Source organism: Grampus griseus (genome assembly GCF_964374135.1).
Source record: "Grampus griseus genome assembly, chromosome: 21".
In the NCBI taxonomy this organism is placed as follows: Eukaryota; Metazoa; Chordata; class Mammalia; order Artiodactyla; family Delphinidae; genus Grampus; species Grampus griseus.
Genome location: NC_139015.1, coordinates 12,354,901 through 12,375,379, shown reverse-complemented (window position 1 = coordinate 12,375,379; position 20,479 = coordinate 12,354,901). Strand labels below are relative to the sequence as shown.

The 20,479-nt window shown below is 44.0% G+C and overlaps 1 protein-coding gene across 1 annotated transcript in view; it reads right to left on the bottom strand.

The window, feature by feature from the left end:
- STOX2 (storkhead box 2) overlaps positions 1 to 19,648 on the bottom strand; it is a 102,784-nt gene extending 83,136 nt beyond the window's left edge. The window contains exon 1 of the mRNA XM_082680458.1: positions 19,468 to 19,648. Within this exon, the coding sequence (XP_082536584.1) occupies positions 19,468 to 19,633 (166 nt within the window). The 5' untranslated portion in view covers positions 19,634 to 19,648. The remainder of the gene's footprint in view (positions 1 to 19,467) is intronic.
- Positions 19,649 to 20,479: the final 831 nt, after the last annotated feature.

Genomic DNA, 20,479 nt, shown 5'->3' with positions numbered 1-20,479 from the left:
TTCTGTTATTCTATTAAGCTTTAAAAACGAATACTGAAAACCAATTTCCTTCTTAAAAACAAAAGTTATATAGTTAGGATAATTAATTGTAATAGATGTACAAAAATAATCAGCGGCCATAATGCAAACAAGACAGGTGTTGTTATCTCAGAAATGCATTTCACTACAAGCTCATCAATGCCTCGGCCCTCCACCATCCAGTGCTGCTAAATGGCCTTCTTTGGAGTACATGAGGCGGGTGAAGTGAGAGTTATGAATCCTTAGAAAGAGTCTCTTTGTTCATTTGTGTTTTGGGGTTATTTCTAATTTTTTTTTTTTTGCGGTACGCGGGCCTCTCACTGTTGTGGCCTCTCCCGTTGCGGAGCACAGGCTCCGGACGCGCAGGCTCAGCGGCCATGGCTCACGGGCCCAGCCGTTCCGCGGCATGTGGGATCTTCCCGGACCGGGACACGAACCCGTGTCCCCCGCATCGGCAGGCGGACTCTCAACCACTGCGCCACCAGGGAAGTCCCTGTTCATTTGGTTTTAATGTTTCCAAAAGACTCAGAAGAACCAGGTGTGACTATGACCGGAGATTCTATCACTTTCTCAGTCTCAGAATACTTGAAATATATGCAACAATCGGTTATTGATAGAAACTCCACCTCAAAGTTACGCTCAGATAGGTAATGACCCAACATATTTGCACTTAATGTTGTATAAGGAGAGAATACGTACTTCTTCTAAACCCACCAGACCAAGCGCCATTCTCTTCCTTGAATTCCTAAAACCTTTGTATCCAAATATGTACTGGGTTTTTCGAGGGAAGGCAGATGTCACCACAGAATCAAAAAATAGCACAAAGTATTGAATTTAATTATAGCTAGTTACTTGATATACCGGGTACAGTGCTATAGTCTTTTGGTCTCACCCTCTATGCTGTACAAAAGAAACTAATCGTTAGTAATGAATAGGTCCGAAGACTTCAGCAAATCTCTACTACAGTTTTGAATATGACTATACTCCATGTAATTTTTCCAGTAACTAAAAACGTTAAGTTACTTCTTTATGTCTTCAAAGATTGTGTGTATGAAACTGAAGACAGCAATTAAAATATATTCATCTGAGTACACTCTCGAGATGGTTACAGGAGTTATTGTTTCTGGCCTTAAGTTACATCACAGATCCAAACCATCACCAAATTTTGTATTTTACACTTTATCCTAAGCTTGTTTTTCTCTGGATAAAAACTATGGCTTTCTCAGACATCTTCATTGCCTCCTAATTCCTATCACCAAAAGTAGTGGCTGGGGTTCTTTTCAGGACCATTTCCAAAATGAAGCCAAGTTTTTAATGCCCTCTTGTCTCAGAAACTTTGAGAATAGAACCAAAGAGCCCCAGGGTGCTGGATGCTGGTGACAGGTCATCACGGTGTTAGTGGTCCACATCCACACTGACAGGACACACGAGTAAAGTCTGTGCTGAGCAAAATTACACATTTAATCTAGACCTCCTTCCCAATCACCCATTAATAACTGAAATCTCTACTAAGTCTCTGAACACAAGGCTTTCCTCCCCACAGTATTCTCCACCTGAAATACAAATTTCTCAAGGATCTTAAGAGGGCAAAATACAAACTCCTTTAGGCACTGAAGTAACCTTATGCGAATGTGTTTTATTACTGCTGTCTTCCACCCCAAGAAGCTTCTCTTCTGCACATAAAAGCAGGAACTGGGGCTATGAGCATTTAGTGGCCACCTCTGGGAAGATGCAGTGCTGGACAGGAGGTAACACCAGACACAAAAGTGTCCCATGGTCAGAGCTGCTCTCCTTCCTAACCGAGGTAAAAGAAACAAATGCACTTAAGACAGATGTCCTGAACTGAAAACGAATCTATGAGAAAGAAGCAGCCACAGAGCTCGTCAGCAAACAATGCAGGACAGAAGCACTGAAATAATGCACCGCGGCTCCTTAGGGCCTCTAGCCAACTGGGAGCACACCTGCAACTGCGTCTTCTCTGTGCAGGACCGTGACCACCACGCCGGCCCCATCACAGCCTCTGCCAGACCGTCATCAACAGCAGGGAGGGGCACAGAGGCCAGTGAGATTCTAAGCGACGTGGAGGGAAGCCCGTGGCCTGCTGGAGGGTCTGCTCACTTACCTGCAGAGAGGAGGGAGGGTCTCTCCAAAGGGAGCAGAGAGAACAGACTGATGGCAGCCCCTCACCGTCCTGGATAAGTCCCAGAAAGGGCAAAACAAGGCAATAAATTAGGATGTGGCACCAGTGCACACGCGCCCTCCTGCCTCTTGTCAAAAATGTCAGCTGGCAACCTCATGACTATTAAGTCCTAGTTGCTGCTTCCAGATCAGTAACACATGTACTGGAAAAAGCACCACATCTATCCTGCAAAGCCAATCTATTCTATACCCACTGTGTTACACTGCTCCCCATGGGTCAGCGGGATTCTAGTAACTGGCAGTGAAGCCTTTCCCACCTCTAAGAAAAAGGGTATAGTTCTAAGAAATAAATGACCCCTTTTTAGAGACCCAAAGCTCCTTATTGCTATACGCAGACCATATATTTATTATTAATAATAATATTAACTATTACTGAGCACAAATTACATGCCAGGTGCTGCTCTCAAGGTTTTACATGTATTAAGGCATTTAATCCTCAGAACAATTCAATGAGTAGGTGCTATTACGACCCCATGTTACACATGGGACACCGAGAGGCCAGGCTGCACAGCTGGCTACGTGCAGAGCCTGTATCCAAAGCCGGGCAGCCTTCTCCCAAACCTGGGCCCGGAGTCAGTACCTGATGTCGACTCTACATTCAGAAAAAATGAAAAGTCCAGTGTGCAAAGAATCGATAACTGGTCAGAAAAATAAAAAGATCAAGGTCAAATGAAGAACACTCCTCACGATGTAGCGTTCTGACCCGCATGCCACGCCGCCATTTTTGCACTAATACCACTCTTCCCCTTTCTGTTCATAGCACGCTGGTATTTTACTCACTGCCCCGTTTCCATCTCCTAATTCTCTTACGGATCTGGTTAAAAACATCATCTGCTTTATTCTAACTGTAAGGTGGAGGATAACATACTAAAGGTTTTTACCAGGAAAACTTAGATCTGGATTTGAAACTTAGCTTGGGTGCTTATCAGCTGTGAAATGTTCAACCCCAGACTGTTCATCAGCAAATTGATATAATAATAGTACCAACCTCATAGGATGGGTCGTCGTATTAAATGAAAGAATATAATTGCATCTAAGAGGCCCTCAATAAATGAAGGATATTATCATCATGAATTCTAAAGTATTCTTTAGGGAAAACAATACGTTTATTATTTATTTCTTCTGGGATATTTACTTATCATTTTGAATGTTTTACTTATTTTTAACTTTTATTATTTATTTTTATTTGGATATCATTTTTTTTTTTTGTGGTACGCGGGCCTCTCACTGTTGTGGCCTCTCCCGTTGCGGAGCACAGGCTCCGGACGCGCAGGCTCAGCGGCCATGGCTCACGGGCCCAGCCACTCTGCGGCATGTGGGATCCTCCCGGACCGGGGCACGAACCTGTGTCCCCTGCATCGGCAGGCAGACTCTCAACCACTGCACCACCAGGGGAGCCCTGGATATCATTTTTTTAATTTTATATTTTAAAATTTATCTTGAATAATTAATCTTGAACATCTATTTATGTCATATGTATGTATCATGATGTATTATTTATGAATTTTTATAACTTCTGTGAGGGAGACATAAAAGGGAGGAGATATATGTTTATGTATAGCTGATTCACTTTGTTATACAGCAGAAATTAACACACCATTGTAAAGCAATTATACTCTAATAAAGATGTTTAAAAAAAAGAGAAATATTTCTTTTTAAAAAGAAAGCAAAAGACCAAAGATGTCTTTAAGGATGCAGAATTATCCTCCCATAAGACAAAATTTCATTTTAATTTGAAATCTACAAATTTGGAATTTGGGGATTATGGAATAGAGTTAGGCTGAAGGTCACCTTTAGTTTGTACAGATAAGTGGCATAAATAAGGTTTCAAGGGACCATACAATTTCTGAAGAAGGGAAAAATAATCTGCTTTCAAGTACTAAAGGAGCAATCTCTTATATGGCAACAATTGATATGCTAATTATAAATAATTTATCCATTCGTTAGATAGCCTAAGGACATGAAAGTAATGACCCCATTTCATTAAACATTCTATAAAATTTAGGTCTTTCACTTATTTAGACAAGTTTTCCTCCTAATTAACCCAAATTAGTGCAATTCTAGTCCTAGTTATGTTTATTACATTGTCTAGTGTGGAACATTACATACATGGCAAGTTCCATCTGACAAAGGCCTAATCAGATGATCAATTTTTCTTGACTAGAGCTAGAAAAGAACACCAACGGTTCTTAAAAAAAAATTCCTAGGGATACCATACTCAGATTTCAGTTATTCTTGAAACAACTTTAAAAGTGAGTTTTGGACAACTTAGCTTGAGAACAAGATTCATATTTTTGCCTATTGTATTTCTGCCTAATTTGAGTTCACCTTTTGAGTATTTAGAATACCATCATCAGACAACTGTCCAGAAGATAAAGCAGCATCCACGGATCACCTTCCTGAACGCCATCAAGACCACACCTCCAAATGACACGTTGGCTCCAGCTTCACCCAAAGGGAGAAAAGGATCAACGTCCTTATCCGTCTTGATCCTTCTGTTTGGCAAAGTGCCAAGCCTAGAAAAATCCGAATATCTGGTTTTTCCACTTCTGCACTCAGATTAAAGAACACTAGTCCTGAAAACACACTCAATCAAATTAAATTAACTTTAAAACTAAATGCCGGGCTTCCATAGTGGCTCAGTGGTTGAGAGTTCGACTGCCGATGCAGGGGACGCGGGTTCGTGCCCCGGTCCGGGAAGATCCCACATGCTGCGGAACGGCTGGGCCCGTGAGCCATGGCCGCTGAGCCTGCGCGTCCGGAGCCTGTGCTCCGCGACGGGAGAGGCCACGACAGTGAGAGGCCCCCGTACCGGAAAAAAAAAAAACAAAAAAACATGACTAAGAATGAGCCTATAGAGTTAAGTATTCTTGTACCTGAGGGGTCATCTCCCCCCAGCAGCAGAGCACAGTGAATTTGTGAAAGTTCTAGCTCAGATGAATGTAATTTCCATACATTTAATTTACTGCATAGTGTTAAAACCCTTTTCTTTAAGGAGGCGGTTTACTAATCAAATCTCTCCCAGACGCCCTCTTGGCAACAAGAAGTTAAAACAATCGTTATGCAAATATTAAGAAATTCTAATCTAAGAAATTGAATACAAGTAAATTTGACCTTTTTCGTTCTGTGAGTTTATTTTGGTGCCTTGATTCTAAAGTTAAAAATACAGAGAAACCATAAATTACATTTTTTAATTTAAGACGTGACAACTTTGTGTTATATTTGTTTGGTATTTTAAAGTCTAGTATATAGAGAATTTTAAGCGTTCGCTAGTTAACTAGCCATAAAACTGGGGGGTGGGTTAAGAAGAGATATAATTTTTAACTATTACGTAGTGTCTAACAGCAATTTTTGTTTTATTGAAAATACACAGTATATCATAAAGCTTTGGGACTGTTCTTAAATATTCTGAAGAATGGGAGTTGGCTCCTGTATTTGTATTACTTTAAGTATTACGTACTCCAAGGATTATGCAGGTGCTAAATCCTGCAAGTCCTCCTACTAGCAGAAGTACTAAATGGAGATTCCGCATTCATATTATTCACATTCATTCCGTTGCCATGGGTTACTGAACTCACCCTCCTTGACCACTGAAAAACTAGGAGAAACTGTAAAAGACTTTCTCAGTGGGGAAATCACAAGGACAGATTTTTTTCTTTTCCCCCAAATCGAAGATTTTATAAAACACATCTGATGTGTTCTAAGCCAGTTAACTGACTCTTATCAAAGTTATAGTTCATTTACTCAATTTTAACCATCGATACTTTTTTTGAGTCATATCCACCAAAATTCCTAGTTTATTATTGTCTTGACTATCTTGGACTTACTCCTATCTTATACCATTCAGACCCATATAACTCCTCCTTTTTTGACCCCTGATAGCATTATTTTAAATTGTTGTGCTGGGTACTGTGAAATTATTCCATTATTTGGACCCTGGCCTATTGCGATGCTCAGAATGACTGCTCAGTGTAAACTCTTACAACAGATGGCAAAAGTTAGACGGCACGAAATCTCATGTTTCTTCAGTTTTTCCTAACAGAAAAAGTACAGAAGAGAATGCGTCAGCAGAAGAAAATGGTTTACGAATGAATGAAATTATGTTTACGTGGGGGGACTTCTTTCCATTTGAAGTTTCCATGTTCTTGTCCGGTGCCTTTTGTGCCTAGGAATTGTGCAAGCCCAGCGATTTCATCTCCTCCAAGAATCAGGGGTGTTCACTGCAGGACAGACACTTCCTGATAACACCGGGCCAATTAAGACAGCGAGGAACTCACAGCGGATGGATGAGACACCCCCTCCAGCGTGATGAGAAGAGGAAGGGTAAGAAACAGCAGCACAAAACTATTCCAGCAATAGCCTCCCACGCCCCCCAACGCCCTGTCAGGTTTTAGGAGACTCTACGGTTCTTTAGGCAAAGCAAGGTAACTCTCAGAACATCAGCTGGCAGAGTAGATTCTTTGCCGATAACATACACAAATATTTGAGGTGAGACTCATTAGAATAGGCAGGGAACTCTGAAATCTTTCCTCTCGGTACAAGCCAGGCCTCTCAAGCGAGCTCCTTAGGGCAAGTGCAAGATGAACCACTGGGGTAGTGAAAGAAAATATTTAACGTTTACATAAAAATAAGAAGGTAATTTTACTAACAGGTGGCATGTAGACTAAGAGTCGAGTACATACAAGATTTAAAGTGTGTGAGCGTGTGAGCGTGTACGCATGTATAAAATCCCAGTGTCGTCTTCTGTGATGTTTCAGATATTCATTAGTGGCTGCCTCCCAGGGTTGTTCTGAGACTACATGAGGTCATTCTCATGCGCTGGCTGGTACCAAGTACGTGCTCAGTAGACACTGGTTCCCTTCCTTGTGGGGGAAGTGAATTGGGGGTAAAAAGGCTCCCTCTTCATGTCTACATTTCAGGAGCACACAGGAACTCTGTTATCTTGATAGGAAGCATGTCCTCAGACCAACAGAGGAAGGCTGTGCTCATGGCCCAGGACCTTTGACCTCCGGCTTCCCACCGCCAGGCTCAACAGAAACCTCCCAGGGCCTGTCTACACAGCACTGTGGAAGGATTAACCACAGCTCTCCTAGGCCCTCAGCACAGCCCCAGCCCAATGACGCTCTGCACAGCTTCACTGGAGAGAAGGTGCTTTCCCACCTCCGGTGGCACCTGACAGTGCATACCTCCACTTCTGGCCCTTCCGCTCAGGATGGTACACCATCACGTACTCTGCCTTTGGCATCCTGAACAAATGTTCTTTGAAATTCTCCACATGTTGAAACCACCCACACCAAGCAGGGTACAACATACGGGAAAGCAAGATCTGCCACCTCCCCAAACCACGCTTCCACCAGCAAAAGCCAAGGCTCTTGTCATACTGCGGCTCTAGAATTAGAGGAGGCTTTTGAAGTTCAATTAGTCGGCCGCAACCCTGTAAGGCAAGCTGCTTAATATATCAATACTTGAGGTTCTTCTTGAGCTATTTTCACTGGACTTGCAGGCAGGGAGAACTGGGGAGGGCCAACGTGTTGAAGACAGGAAGCTTTGGATTCCCAAATCCCGGCTGGCCAGGGTCGGCGTGTCTGTCTCTACAGTGAAGTGAAGCGGAGGTGCTGGCAGCTCTGAAAGCTTCGGAGGAGGGAAAACCCTCTCTCCTCCCCCAGCTCAGGCTGTCATCCCAGAGCCCCGAGTCCTGCTGCCAAACCATCTGCTAGAAGGAAAGCTGCTGAAATCTTAACACGTGAAAAGCGGATCCCAAAGTGTGGCACTCCCTTTCCGCAACCCAGGGGTACGTGCTGACCTGAGATTCCAGCGGACCATCACTACTATTTAAAGCTCACCAAGGGAGGAACATGCACTTGATTTGGAGGAGAGAAGGCACGGGGCTGCCCTTGAAAGATGTACCTTAGCCTCCCAGCTTTCCCTCCTCACGTTGCGTTTCTGCGATACTCGTTTTATTGCAAACGCAAACGCATACAAACACACAGCTCAACCATAACCTTGGAAGAGGCTTTTTCTCTTTACCTTATTTGGAAAAGTCCAAGTCAATAGCTCTGATTAGACGGGGCACCATTTCCCTGATTTTAGGTGAAGCCAAGTTCTCTTAGATTTCTAACTCACAGGAATACTGAATATACAATGACTCTCCACCATGCTTCCTAAGATGGAAACTCCAGGACAAGTGAGTCCCCTTAGGTAAGTGAATAATTCTGTGGATTTCTTAGAAGACCACATACCCAAATCAATAGGTAATGGAATATTTGATCTGTGATTAAATGAGGACCAAAGTATAAGAATCAGATTGAACTCCGATTTTTTTAACTCTACCCGACCCTGGACAAGTCGCCTGTCATCTCCCTTCTTCTACAGCCTCAGGTGTGAAATATTTAGGAGTGGATCACTCTCTTAGAGTTGTGTCCCCCAAGAAATAATAATACAGTAGCAAAAATGTACTAAGTTCTTACTATGCGTCAGGCACTCTGCTAATTATTTTACATGCATTTGCTCATTTAATCCACATAGCAACTATAAATTAGATACTACTGTATCCTCATTTTATAAATGAGAAACAGAGGATACAGTGCCAAGATTACACAGGCAGCAGGGGGGTGGCGGGACCCCGATGTCCTGTCTGACTTCAAAGCCCTAAATCAAAAAGCTCTGCCACTACATAAAGGCACTTTACGAAACTAAGAAGCCACTATTACAAATGTGGAAAAGTCCACCTGACACTACAACCATCTTCATTGTTTGGCTCTTCCGGGCATGTTCAAGTCCTTAGCTAAGTGGACTTTTCAAAACTTTTTATTTTTTTTAAGATAATCAACAGCTGTCCATTGCCTTCATTATAAATAACCACGTAGCAAGTGTGGGGGGGAAAGATGGTCCAAATACTCCTTTCAATTATTTTAAAACCAATCAAAATGAAAATTCAAATGAGTTCTTTAGGTTCACAGGAAGCCCCCCTATCATGACAAGCGCCAGCATCTAACCTAAAGTGATGTTTTATCTTAGAAGTTCGGTGGATTCCAAAAAGATATATTGTTTTTTCATGGAACATCCATGCTGGAATTTTTAGAATCCCAAGACAGAAGCTTGTATATGTACAACCCAGTGGATATCTAAAACGCCCCAGCGTTCACTCCTTTGGCCCAGTGTGAATGGATCAGGCTTCCTGATAGGACACAAGGACCCTGGAGGCCGCTTATCATCAGTCCCCAGGGGACTAACTACGAATGTGAATGCGGTTAAAGAAGGAAGTGAAACAAAGAGGTCAGAGATTTCACTGAAACTATCAAAAATGTTCGCAAGACAATGGGTCCCCATAGTTGTACACTTAAATTCCTACTGTATGCCTACTACATTCCTAGCACTTGCTGGAACAAAACCAAGTGAGACTAGAGCCAAGTTCACAAAGAGCTTCACAGTCTAGAGGGAAGATCCGACAAGAAGATGAGGACAGATGCGTAAATGATGTCAGAGGCAGACAAGGGTGCTACGGGAGCACCGGGAAGGGGCAGCTCAATCAACAGTCCACCAGGCCAAAGAGGCTTCCTCGAGAGCTAAGACCGGAGCTGAGTGATTATATTTTCTTTTTGGCCATGCTGCACGGCTTGCGGGATCTTAGCTCTCCGACCAGGGATTGAACCCCGGCCCTCGGCAGTGAGAGGGCAGAGTCCTAACCACTGGACCACCAGGGAATTCCCTGGAACTGAGTTTTAAACACTAAGTAGCTAGATGCAAGGAAGAGGGAAACTGGGTGTTATTGGAGAGATGGAAACAAGGACCCCGGAAGCTTTTACAAAATGAAGCCAACGTGGTTGCAAAGTAAAACTCAACTATATTTCTTTGTGTAGCTCATATGCAATTTATTCTTGACAGCATACTTTGAAGTGACAACTTTGAGATCCTGTTGAGAGTCTATTTGCTTCCTTTGGGGTTCTTCCATTCTTATGCATGGAAACCAATGCAGTGCTTTACATATATTAATTCACATAATTCACCCCAAACCTCATAGATACATAAAATTATTATTCCCATTTTGCAGGTAAGGAAACTGAGGCCCTGAATAAATAGGTAATTTATCCAAATTTACCCTTTCAGTACTGGAAAGGCTGGATTATGAAGCCATCTGGACTACATGTCTGCTCTAAATCACTCTGCTACACGGCCTCTCCAAAAAGGAATTTACTGAAAAGTATTGAGTAACTCAGGATTGCGGGGAGGCCTGGAGATCTGGGCTTGGAACTCGGTAGTCACGCCAAGCACAAACCCTGCAGCTGGCATCCACCTCCACTGCCACACACGAGACACTGCCTGCAGAATGCCATCTTGCTGCCACACAACTGCCAGCCAGGGAACGTGCCCCAGAGCCCCCCTACCCTGCCCCACAAGCACCAGATGCAGAGTCTGGAAAGGACTGTGTAATTGGTGAAACCATGACCTTGAGCCAGGCGGGCCAGGACAGCAATTCCATGGCCAAGTTCGGTGTCCACATAGAGAAATGAGGTTCTGCCTCCCCGCAAGGTCCGTAAGGTGAGTGTTTTGGTCTCCTAAGACGCTGAAACAAAGTACCACAAACTGGGTGGCTTAAAACAAGAGAAATTTATTCTCTCACAGCTCTGGAGGCCAAGAGTCAGATGCAGGATTGTTTCCGTCTGGAGATTCTGGGGGAGAATCCCTTCCATGCCTTTCCACTGGCTTCTAGCAGTTGCCAACAATCCCTGTACTGCCTTGGCTTGTAGACCCATCACTCAAATCTCTACCCCCACCCTCACATGGACGTCTCCCCTGTGTCTGCGTCTCTTTTCTTCTTCTCATAAGGGCATCAGTCACACTGGATTCAGGACCCACCCGACTCTAGTACGACCACGTATTAATTCCATCTACAAAGTCCCTATTTCCAAATAAGGTCATATTCAGGGTTACCAGGGGTTTACGGGGGCACACGTTCAACCCACAACAGTGGGGAGATACAGACAGGGGAAGGGGGTTCAGATGCTGGACAGCCAAAAAAAATGACAAGTATCCACAGAACCTCAATTGCTGCGGCAGCCTTCATTTCACCTAATAACGAAATAAATGACTTCAAAGCAAAAGCTGGATGTGCCGAAAGCAATGAATTGGTCTGTGAGCTCTCTTCGGGGAATCAACTAGACAGGAACTTGCAGTAGGGGTGAGGTGAGGGTGTTAATTACAAAGCTAGAAGGGTCCTCCCTCTGAAACTGTGGCCATCAGAAGGAGACGGCCAGGCTTAAGCCCTGCTACCTCTAATGCCCACAGGCACCTGCCAGATATTTCTCTTTTATCTTCAAAAAGAGAAAACTTGGCCTGGAGGGGCCATCATGGATTTAAGTAGGAAGATAAATGGAGATTTTAACTGTGTATATGTGTTAACTAAGCCATAAATTTTCAACTAGATTGGTATATGACAGATGTTTGAAATATATGTTATTTACATAGCTGGTCTAGTCTTTTGTGCTGCTGCTTGCATAGCTCTGAACCCTTTGCAAACCAGAACTAGAGATACCAAAAGCACATCCCTTTTATCAACACTACAATGGCTTCTGAATAAATGCAAACACTAATCAAAAACATCCAAGCATTAAAAAGCTCTTCACTTTTAGGAAAAGAGAGCAGATGATCTCCAAGCAATCCTAACCTTGAGTCTCCAGGTTTTCAGAAACCTAAGTAGGACTCAGTGTTAATGGAATCCAACTGACCCTCCATCTGCTGGAAATAAAAATAGGCAAGTCACCTGTTCCCCTCTAAGAAGCGGAACATAAAGTACAAAAGCTAAACTATTCCCGTGTTCTCACTAACACTGCTAAGTGGTTGACCCCCAAACTATACCTGGAGCCTCTACCAATCACGTGAGTGCCTACCTCTCTGCTTGGACAACCAAAACATTACGTCCAACATAGAACTCATCTTCTGCTCCATTTCCCCCAGCCTCCTGGTCACTTATTGCATTCTTCCAACAAAAATCTCTGATTCACCTTTGATTTTCTCTCCTCTCTTCAATCCAGTCACTTAAAGGAACAGCCTCTTGGTCCTCACAGATGCTCCCTTTGCCCTTCATGCCCATCCCTCCTTCCTTGGATACGGGTTTTCACTATGAGGCATGAGTACCACTCAGGTATGTGAGGGCATTTCAGGTGGTACCTGGTTGAATCATTTTTTACTGAAATAGGAATATATGAACTGTAATGGGGGTTAGAAAAATAATTGTCAAATGAAACCCATAATTTCATATAAAATTAAAAATTTTTCTTTTACATCCATTTAAATATAAAGTGGGTAGAGTTAAAGAAAAGTATTAACTAAATAATAGCACAGATAGTATATGGACATGGTTTACAAATTCTTAAGGGTGGTGTGCTAATGCCTAGCAGTGTTGCAAAACACTGCTCTTGGGTGGTCCCTCATCACCCTACTGCTTGATAACCTCTGTTCCCTCAACCACCTCCCAGCTGGTCCCCTAGCCTCCCAACTCCCATCTCTTCCATCTGTCCTGTAAGCCATAGCCAGACACCTCTTCCTAAGATGCTCCTTTCATTATTTCTCTCCCAAACTCACAAATCTGATTCCTACCCCGATAAACTCCACCTACATTTCAAGAGCCCACCTGATCTAGCTACACATTATTTCTAGTTACATCCCAAATTTACAGTATGGCAAATTTCACACTGACATTTTCCTTGCCAGCTGAATGTCTTGGTTCATACTGCTTCTACAACCTTCCCCCAGTCCTCCGCCTTCTCTGCTCTTCAAATCCTACCCAGTCCTTCGAGAAGCAAGTAAGTCCTCCCTCCAGGCAGCCTTTTTTAATTGACATCTCTCCTCTGAAGTCCTATTCCACTTACACCAACCCTATCAACCAACCTCACTTAACTCTTTTTTTTTTAGCATCTTTATTGGAGTATAATTGCTTTACAATGGTGTGTTAGTTTCTGCTTTATAACAAAGTGAATCAGTTATACATATACATATGTCCCTATATCTCTTCCCTCTTGCATCTCCCTCCCTCCCACCCTCCCTGTCCCACCCCTCTAGGTGGTCACAAAGCACTGAGCTGATCTCCCTGTGCTACGCGGCTGCTTCCCACTAGCTATCTACCTTACATTTGGTAGTGTATATATGTCCATGCCTCTCTCTCGCTTTGTCACAGCTTACCCTCCCCCCTCCCCATATCCTCAAGTCCATTCTCTAGTAGGTCTGTGTCTTTATTCCTGTCTTACGAAATTGAGCTATTTGTAATGAGATGGATAGACCTAGAGTGTGTCATACAGAGTGAAGTAAGTCAGAAAGAGAAAGACAAATACCGTATGCTAGCACATATATGTGGAATTTAAGAAAAAAAAGAATGTCATGAAGAACCCACTTAACTCTTGATTATATTCCAGTATTTCCTGCTTTCTAATGGTCAACTCATTGAGAGCTGGTCCTACCAGCCACGATAGGAAGTCCTTGAAGAGTAGAATCTTCTGTTACAAAAGGATGACGCACATTAGGAGTTCAAGACATTTCCTCAACCAAGTTTTTAAGAGAAGCCATGTTTTATTCATTTATCCAATAAATATTTCCTGAGTCCCTGATATGTGTCAAGCTCTGTGGTTGCTGGCAAAATAGAGATGTGAATAAAACACATACTGTAACTGAGGAACTCACTGGCTAGTAAACCCGAGGTACAACACAATGTCACCATGCTGTTGTAACACAAGTACAAAACAACCGTCATACGAGGGATTCGCTCTAGGAAGAGAAGGGGTGTATGAGCTTGTTCTGGAAGGCTAAACTGGATGAGCCTTATATATTTTAGCTAAATATCAGACTTTTAAAGATGGCGAGCACACTCTCAGAGGTGTCACATAAATCACAAAAGGCAACAAGATATTGCAGAAGGCAAAGAGTTTCCAGAGCCTGGAGTGCAGGGTGGTGGGGGAGGGATGGAAGGAGGGGTGGGAAAAGCAGGGGAGGTCACGCCATGAAGAGCCTTGGTCTCAGACTTCACCCATAGGCATGAGAAACGTTGAAAAGAGTTGGAAAGTAACATGACCAGTTTTGCTTTAGGAGGGATTAAAAAAATAAAAAACAAAACCCCTCTGGGGACCCGTAGAGCAAGAATTGGACATGGTCAGTTCGGAAGACACTGTAATAGAACAGAAGGATTTCAACAACAGAGATGAAAAGGGAGGGGGAGATTTTAGAAATATTTAGGTGGTAGAAATCAATGGGATTTTCTGGCCAACTGGTTGTGCATTCCAATGTCAAATAAAAATAGTCTGGGGATTAACTACTTAAGGAAAAGTTCACTATCTACTTAAAAAAAATTACCCATGCCATTTCTCTCCCATGTTACTGTGGTGAAGGTTAAGTTAGCATTGACTATAGTCTATAGTCTTACGAACGACAAGAACCTCTACTCTAAACCTGATAGACTAGGCATCACGCAGTTTCTATGACTGATGTACAAAGCCTGTCCTAGTTGCAAAAGTCGGCATCTGAACCCACCGGCGAGGATCCAACCAGACTCTGCTCCTTGGTTATAGCTGCACTCAGCATAAGCAATCTTGTACCAAAGAACATACAGTTGTCTGAACTGCCCTAACTCTCTGGGGCTATAGAGAATTTAAGCCACAATTGCTCTGGAGGTGTAAAAATGCTAAGGTTTTTATACAATATACTCATATTCCTTTTTTCAAATAAAAACGTTCACAAGAGTGTAAAAGATGTTGAAATACCAAGAGAGGTGACCTTTTGTAAGCACATTCACGTTCTCCTGGGAAATAAAGAATAAAGTCATTCACCACCAAGTGTAATATTCCTCACTTCCACAGGCCTGATGAAAGGAGTCAACACAGGTAGTTTCAAATTAAAGCACAGTTGGAGCAGCGAGGCTGGAAATGTATCTCTGCGAGGAGGTATAAGGAGGCAACAGGATGCTGTTCATGAAAACTTGCACGTGATCGGAACCTGCCAGGGCTTCATCCCTGTCCCCTCACCCCCATTAGTTTGGTCACCAGGACAAGCCCTAATGCAGCCACTTAATGTAACATCTGGGGATGACAGGAAATAAGACTCCATTGCAAAATGAGCGCTATTCCCACACACCCCACATACGGAAGCACATGACTCCAATAAGCAGAAAGGGCAAAGGTTATTTCTAACGATTTCTGTGTAAGTGCTGAGAAATCCTGGGCTTGCCCATTACAGAGGCGCTGCGGAGCCCAATTCTGTAATGGAAATGCGGGCCAGGAGGGCCCGTTCCAGACGGGGAGAGGTCATGTTACCCGCCAGGGACACAGCTGGTTTGGGGCAGGCCCAGATTAGAACCTCAGGTGCCCATCCTCCACTCCCAGAAAACTCTCAAAATAACAGAACGTAAGGAACTGGGCCCCACAATCCACTGTGCCCCAGAATTAGTTTCTATAAAATGAAAACTAATAACTCATCAAGGTGGCGTCCTGGCCATTCCTCCCCGCTGATTTATATTAGTGAGATCGGCAGACAAAACTGGTTTATATTTTCTCAAGATGTCAGTTTGCGGCTTGTGTTTTCTTTCTTTTCAAATCCTTTAAAATTGTCTGCCTTATTGTTCCTTAACATGACAAACGTCCATCTAAAAGTACTTTGGGGGTGTCTCGTTCACAGGGGACGCCTTTTATGCACATGCTCTATAGGACCTTTATAGTGGAAAACAAATCACTTTGCAGTCCTGATCAATGAAATGTCCCCAAACTTGGTGGCATGCCATGTGAAGCAGCCATCCCCAGGGCTTGGGGAGAGGAAAGTGAAGTAGCATCACTTGTATAAAGAGGTCACAGTTCACAAGGTCCTGACAGAGAAGGTTCTAACACCTTCATTAACAAAGGTTTGGTGCCTTGAAAATCATTTCATGAAGGTAGGTGAGCATATTTTCATGTATAAAGCCCTGAGGATTATACAGCTATGTGCCTCTTTATGGGGAGTTTTCTTTTCTCTCTAGTTAATTAATATCATAATTTCTAGTTTTAGAAACTGTGGGAGAATAATCCCACGTGCATTTGGCCTAACCCCTTTTCTTATTCAGCTCATGGATGCACATTTTATTATTCCTCTTGATTTGAACAAAAGGCAAGATTTTCCCCCCTTCTGCTCAGAAACTACCTTTGGGAAATTAATATTCAAGATGAACAATGAACTCATCTCATGGCCTGTGAACTTGCTGGTTGCCAGGAGGCCTGTGAATTCTTAGGATTATTTTCGATTTGGTAGCATGAATCAGGGGCTTAAATAGTCATATAAGGCATGGTCTTCAAAATTTAAAGTTTCAGAATTCTCTAACTGTCCATTTGTAGGATCTCCTTAAGTTTGATATGTGTCTATTCTAACCTCTTGAGCTTAAGTGTAGTTTATCCCAAAGGTACGTGACAAAGCCAAGGCTAAATGTCAAGCCTGTTGCTATAAATCACATTTCAAACTGGTAGTTACTTACTAGTGAAAAAAGACTGTTTGAAAAGGTTCTGTCTCATTAGAAAGCGATTATGGAATGCCTATAATTTTGGCTTAAGTAAACAGAGTTAAACTTGAAATACCTACTGTGCGATAGTAGGCCAGATCAAAAGGACAGCTATTCAAATTTCCAAGGACCTCTCCTTTCCTAAAGTTAAAAAAAAAAACAGTGATTTTCACCATATTTTTAAGGAATATTTGTTGGAGGGGATTTCTAAAAACAGTCTCCACTGAAGTTATTTCAAGTCATTTAGTATTTCTCTGAAGAAGCTTATCTTGTCCTTTGAACCCAACAAAAAACCTCTTTTTACTGAGAATAAGTATGATAAATACTAGTAGCTATTATGGCAAAATGACTGGACAAACAGAAAGAAGAAGTATGAAGAGCTTCATGTGTTTCTAAGCTGCTTCATTTTCTATTTCATTTTATGTGACAAAGGCTCTGTTTGTATCCAGAGTCACTAACTTGATATAAGTGGACTTTCTTACATTTGTTAAGGGGAAGACAACTTCTCCCAAATGATGTCAAAGTGTCTCAATATACCATCTATTACTATCAACACTGGTATTTGGAAAGGAACCATATTTGAAAAGGAAATTGACAAGCTACTCTCAATCTCCCCCAAAAAGATATGTATGAGAAAGATTCCACCTACTCTCCCAGTGTTCATTGTAGGTGTTTGTCTTAATATTTACTTTATCCTTCCATGAGCCCCAACCCTTTTTATTATACATATTGGCTAATAATTAAAATAAAGAATAAATAACAGCTTCCATCCTTGGACAAAACCATATTATACCCAACCCTGCAGCCCCATGAGAATCTAGCAAGGCACTTTGCTTGAGGTGGGGGGAGACTCCGTAAAATGCTGAATGAATAACACAGCTCTTCTTCCCCCACCTTCTGGTTTTCTTTTCTCAGTAGTAACCTAACATGAAACCTGCACAGACAACCACCAACCTGAAAGAGCTGATCCTTCACTATCCCCATAGGACCAGCTTACTATTTACAAGTCAAGAAATAAGAGAATCAAAGAAAATGAAAAGCTTCTTCCTCAAGCCCTCAAAAATGCCTTGAAAAACTGGCAATAGCAGAGAAGTTCTTTAGCAAAGAATAAAAATGTGATCATAATGATGCTATGACAAGATAGGTGAAAACAGGCTCCATGGGAACGTGCCTGAAATCATCACAGAGTCTTGCAGGTTTGTTGAAGACATTATGGCCACCTGCCCTCCTACAGCCTCACTCTTGGTATCAGTACTGATTCCTGAAGAGGGGCAAAAAAGAGGCGAAACTCTTCAGTGTGGAATGAAGACATTCAAACCCCAAGGATATGAAACCTGAGATTATCTGAACACTCAGTGTAGACATGGGTTTATGGACATAGCGTTTTGAGGTTACACTTGGATTTAGGTGTATTTCAAAATTTACTGCCACCAGCCTGAAGAATAAAGCGACCACAGCAGTGACTGACTTCAATTACTGAAGTATAAACTGTAGTTGTCACTTCCTTTACAAATCTGGCATTTCATGACAGGGAAAATCAAGGGAGCCTTATTGCCAAGACAGTACATCCTTATGTCACCAGATTTTGCAGTAAAAAAGACGGTTATTTTATTTAGGTTTTACACTCACAGAAATGCACTCACAAGACATTTTTAAAGCATGAGATACCGGCCCCAGTTTTTTTTTTTTTTAAACTTGCTGTTTTAGGAGAAAGATAGTAGAGCTAGACTTTGAGTACCAACTGCAAGCTTAAAGCAATCTTCCCAGGATTTAGAGTGATTTGGTATAGATGTGTTTTCAAATATAACCTCGGTTTTCCCAGGACATTCTGTTTAGAAGAAAATGAATTCATTCAGAATGAAAAACAAACCAAAATTGGTGTCTTACACATCATTACATACAAGTGGTCAACAGTAAGGAAGGAGAAAACGACGAGAAGAGTTTCAGGATTTTCCTCCTTCAGCCTTTCAAGTATTTTATCCCTGGGTTTCCAAGTCACACAGCAAAGCCATCCGCTGTATTTCCAAAGGGAACTAACTGGCGCCTTCAGAAATGCTTCTATGCGTTTTAAGATGAAATCCTTCATTCCCGTTTACCGTTTTGTTTGTCCTTCCTGTCTGACATGCAAATACATGACACAGCCTCCATTCTTTCCTTATAACCTGATTCAAAGCAACATATGTTAAATCCACACAAAATCATGTGAGCATTCAATCCGCATACACACCATTACCCCACCGAATGCATTCAGTGGGCTGCAACACAGTTCCCTGCGTGCAAGCAGACCAGCCTGAGACCTCTTCCCTGACTCAAACCATCCAGAACTGTGCATGGAACCTGTTCCCTTTTGAAAAAGAAAGGCTGTTTAATACCCACTAGGATAATAACTGGCCACAATGCGGGAGCGAGCAAGCCCGATACTGCGGGCAACGGCGGGCGCAGGCTCTTCCACAAGCTCAAGGAGGCTGGGCGCCCGAGCTGGCGGTCATTTATCTGTGCAGCCAAAACGCCCGGCACGTCCCCCTCCCAGATTTCACCTAACTAATAGCTCTCCAACCCCATATTGAGAAGGCCTGCTGTGGATCTTGCGGAGGTACAAAATGGTGGATGAGAGCTAATTTTTTTTCCTGCTTTCCCCATAACTTATCGCATCCATCACAGCCCGTCCTCCCGGGGAAGCACCCCGGCCGCGGCGCTCGGAGCACGCCCCGTGGCCCCGGCCTGGGGGCAGGGACGCGGTTACCAACCTGATGTCATGTAGCCCCGCGAAGCCTGGGGCGCGAAGGCCGCGGGGAAGCGCTTGTGCAGGCGGTAGTCCTTCTCGCTGCGGGACCTCATGCGGTCCGAGGCCCGGTCCGAGAAATCCGAGCTAGGCCAGGCTCGCCGCAAGGTTGTGCTCCGGGTCTTCTTCATGGTGGGGAGGGCGACCCGCTGCCCCGATCCTCGGGGCCTCAGCGCCGGGGCGCAGCGCGCGGCTTCATCCGTCTACGGCGGGCACGACCCGGGCGGACTCTGCGCGCATTTTCCCAGCCCCTCCTCGTCGGCGTCTACACCGCCAGCGGCGGGTCCGGCCCTCCCCACGCCCCCACACCCCCCCACAGCGAAGGCTCCGATTTTACACACGTCCCACAATGCATTACACTTCATTTGCAATCCGCCCGGCTTATAGCTTCCAGATTCCTGGGGGGAAAGGCACGTTAGGAGGCTCCCCGGCCAGGAGGAGGCGGGGAGGGGGCGGGCGGGGTGAGGGCGCCGAGACTTGCAGCGTGAAAGCAATGGGAGCGCAGACAATGGCCCGATTCAGCGCAGGAGTGCTTAGCCAACTGTGAGCCACGGCACAAAAGACCCAAACAAATGAGGAAGCCCAGGCCTCCGGGGGTGACCCGGGATCGGGCGCCCGGGAAGCCGGAGGGGCGGCGGCAGACCCTCTCCGCACCGAGCGGCTCAGAGCGAGGCGTGGGGATGACAGTGTCCAAGTCGTGTCCCCCTGGGCCTATCAGCCGCGCGGCCCGCAGTCCCGGGCGCGGGCTGGCTCTGCCTCCCCTGCAGTCCTCGGGAGGCAGTCTTCATTACAGAGGCTCGGATGGGGGCGCGTGTGCACAGGATCCGAGCAGGCTCTGCAGTCAGCAGCTGCGGCGGCGGGCCCCTGCCGAATCCAGGAAGAGTCCTCGCGACTGCAGCGCCTCGTCGATCTTCCTCCTTCCAAGGCTCAGGGTGGTGTGCGTGCGTGTGTGCGTGTGCGTGTGTGCGCGCGCGCGC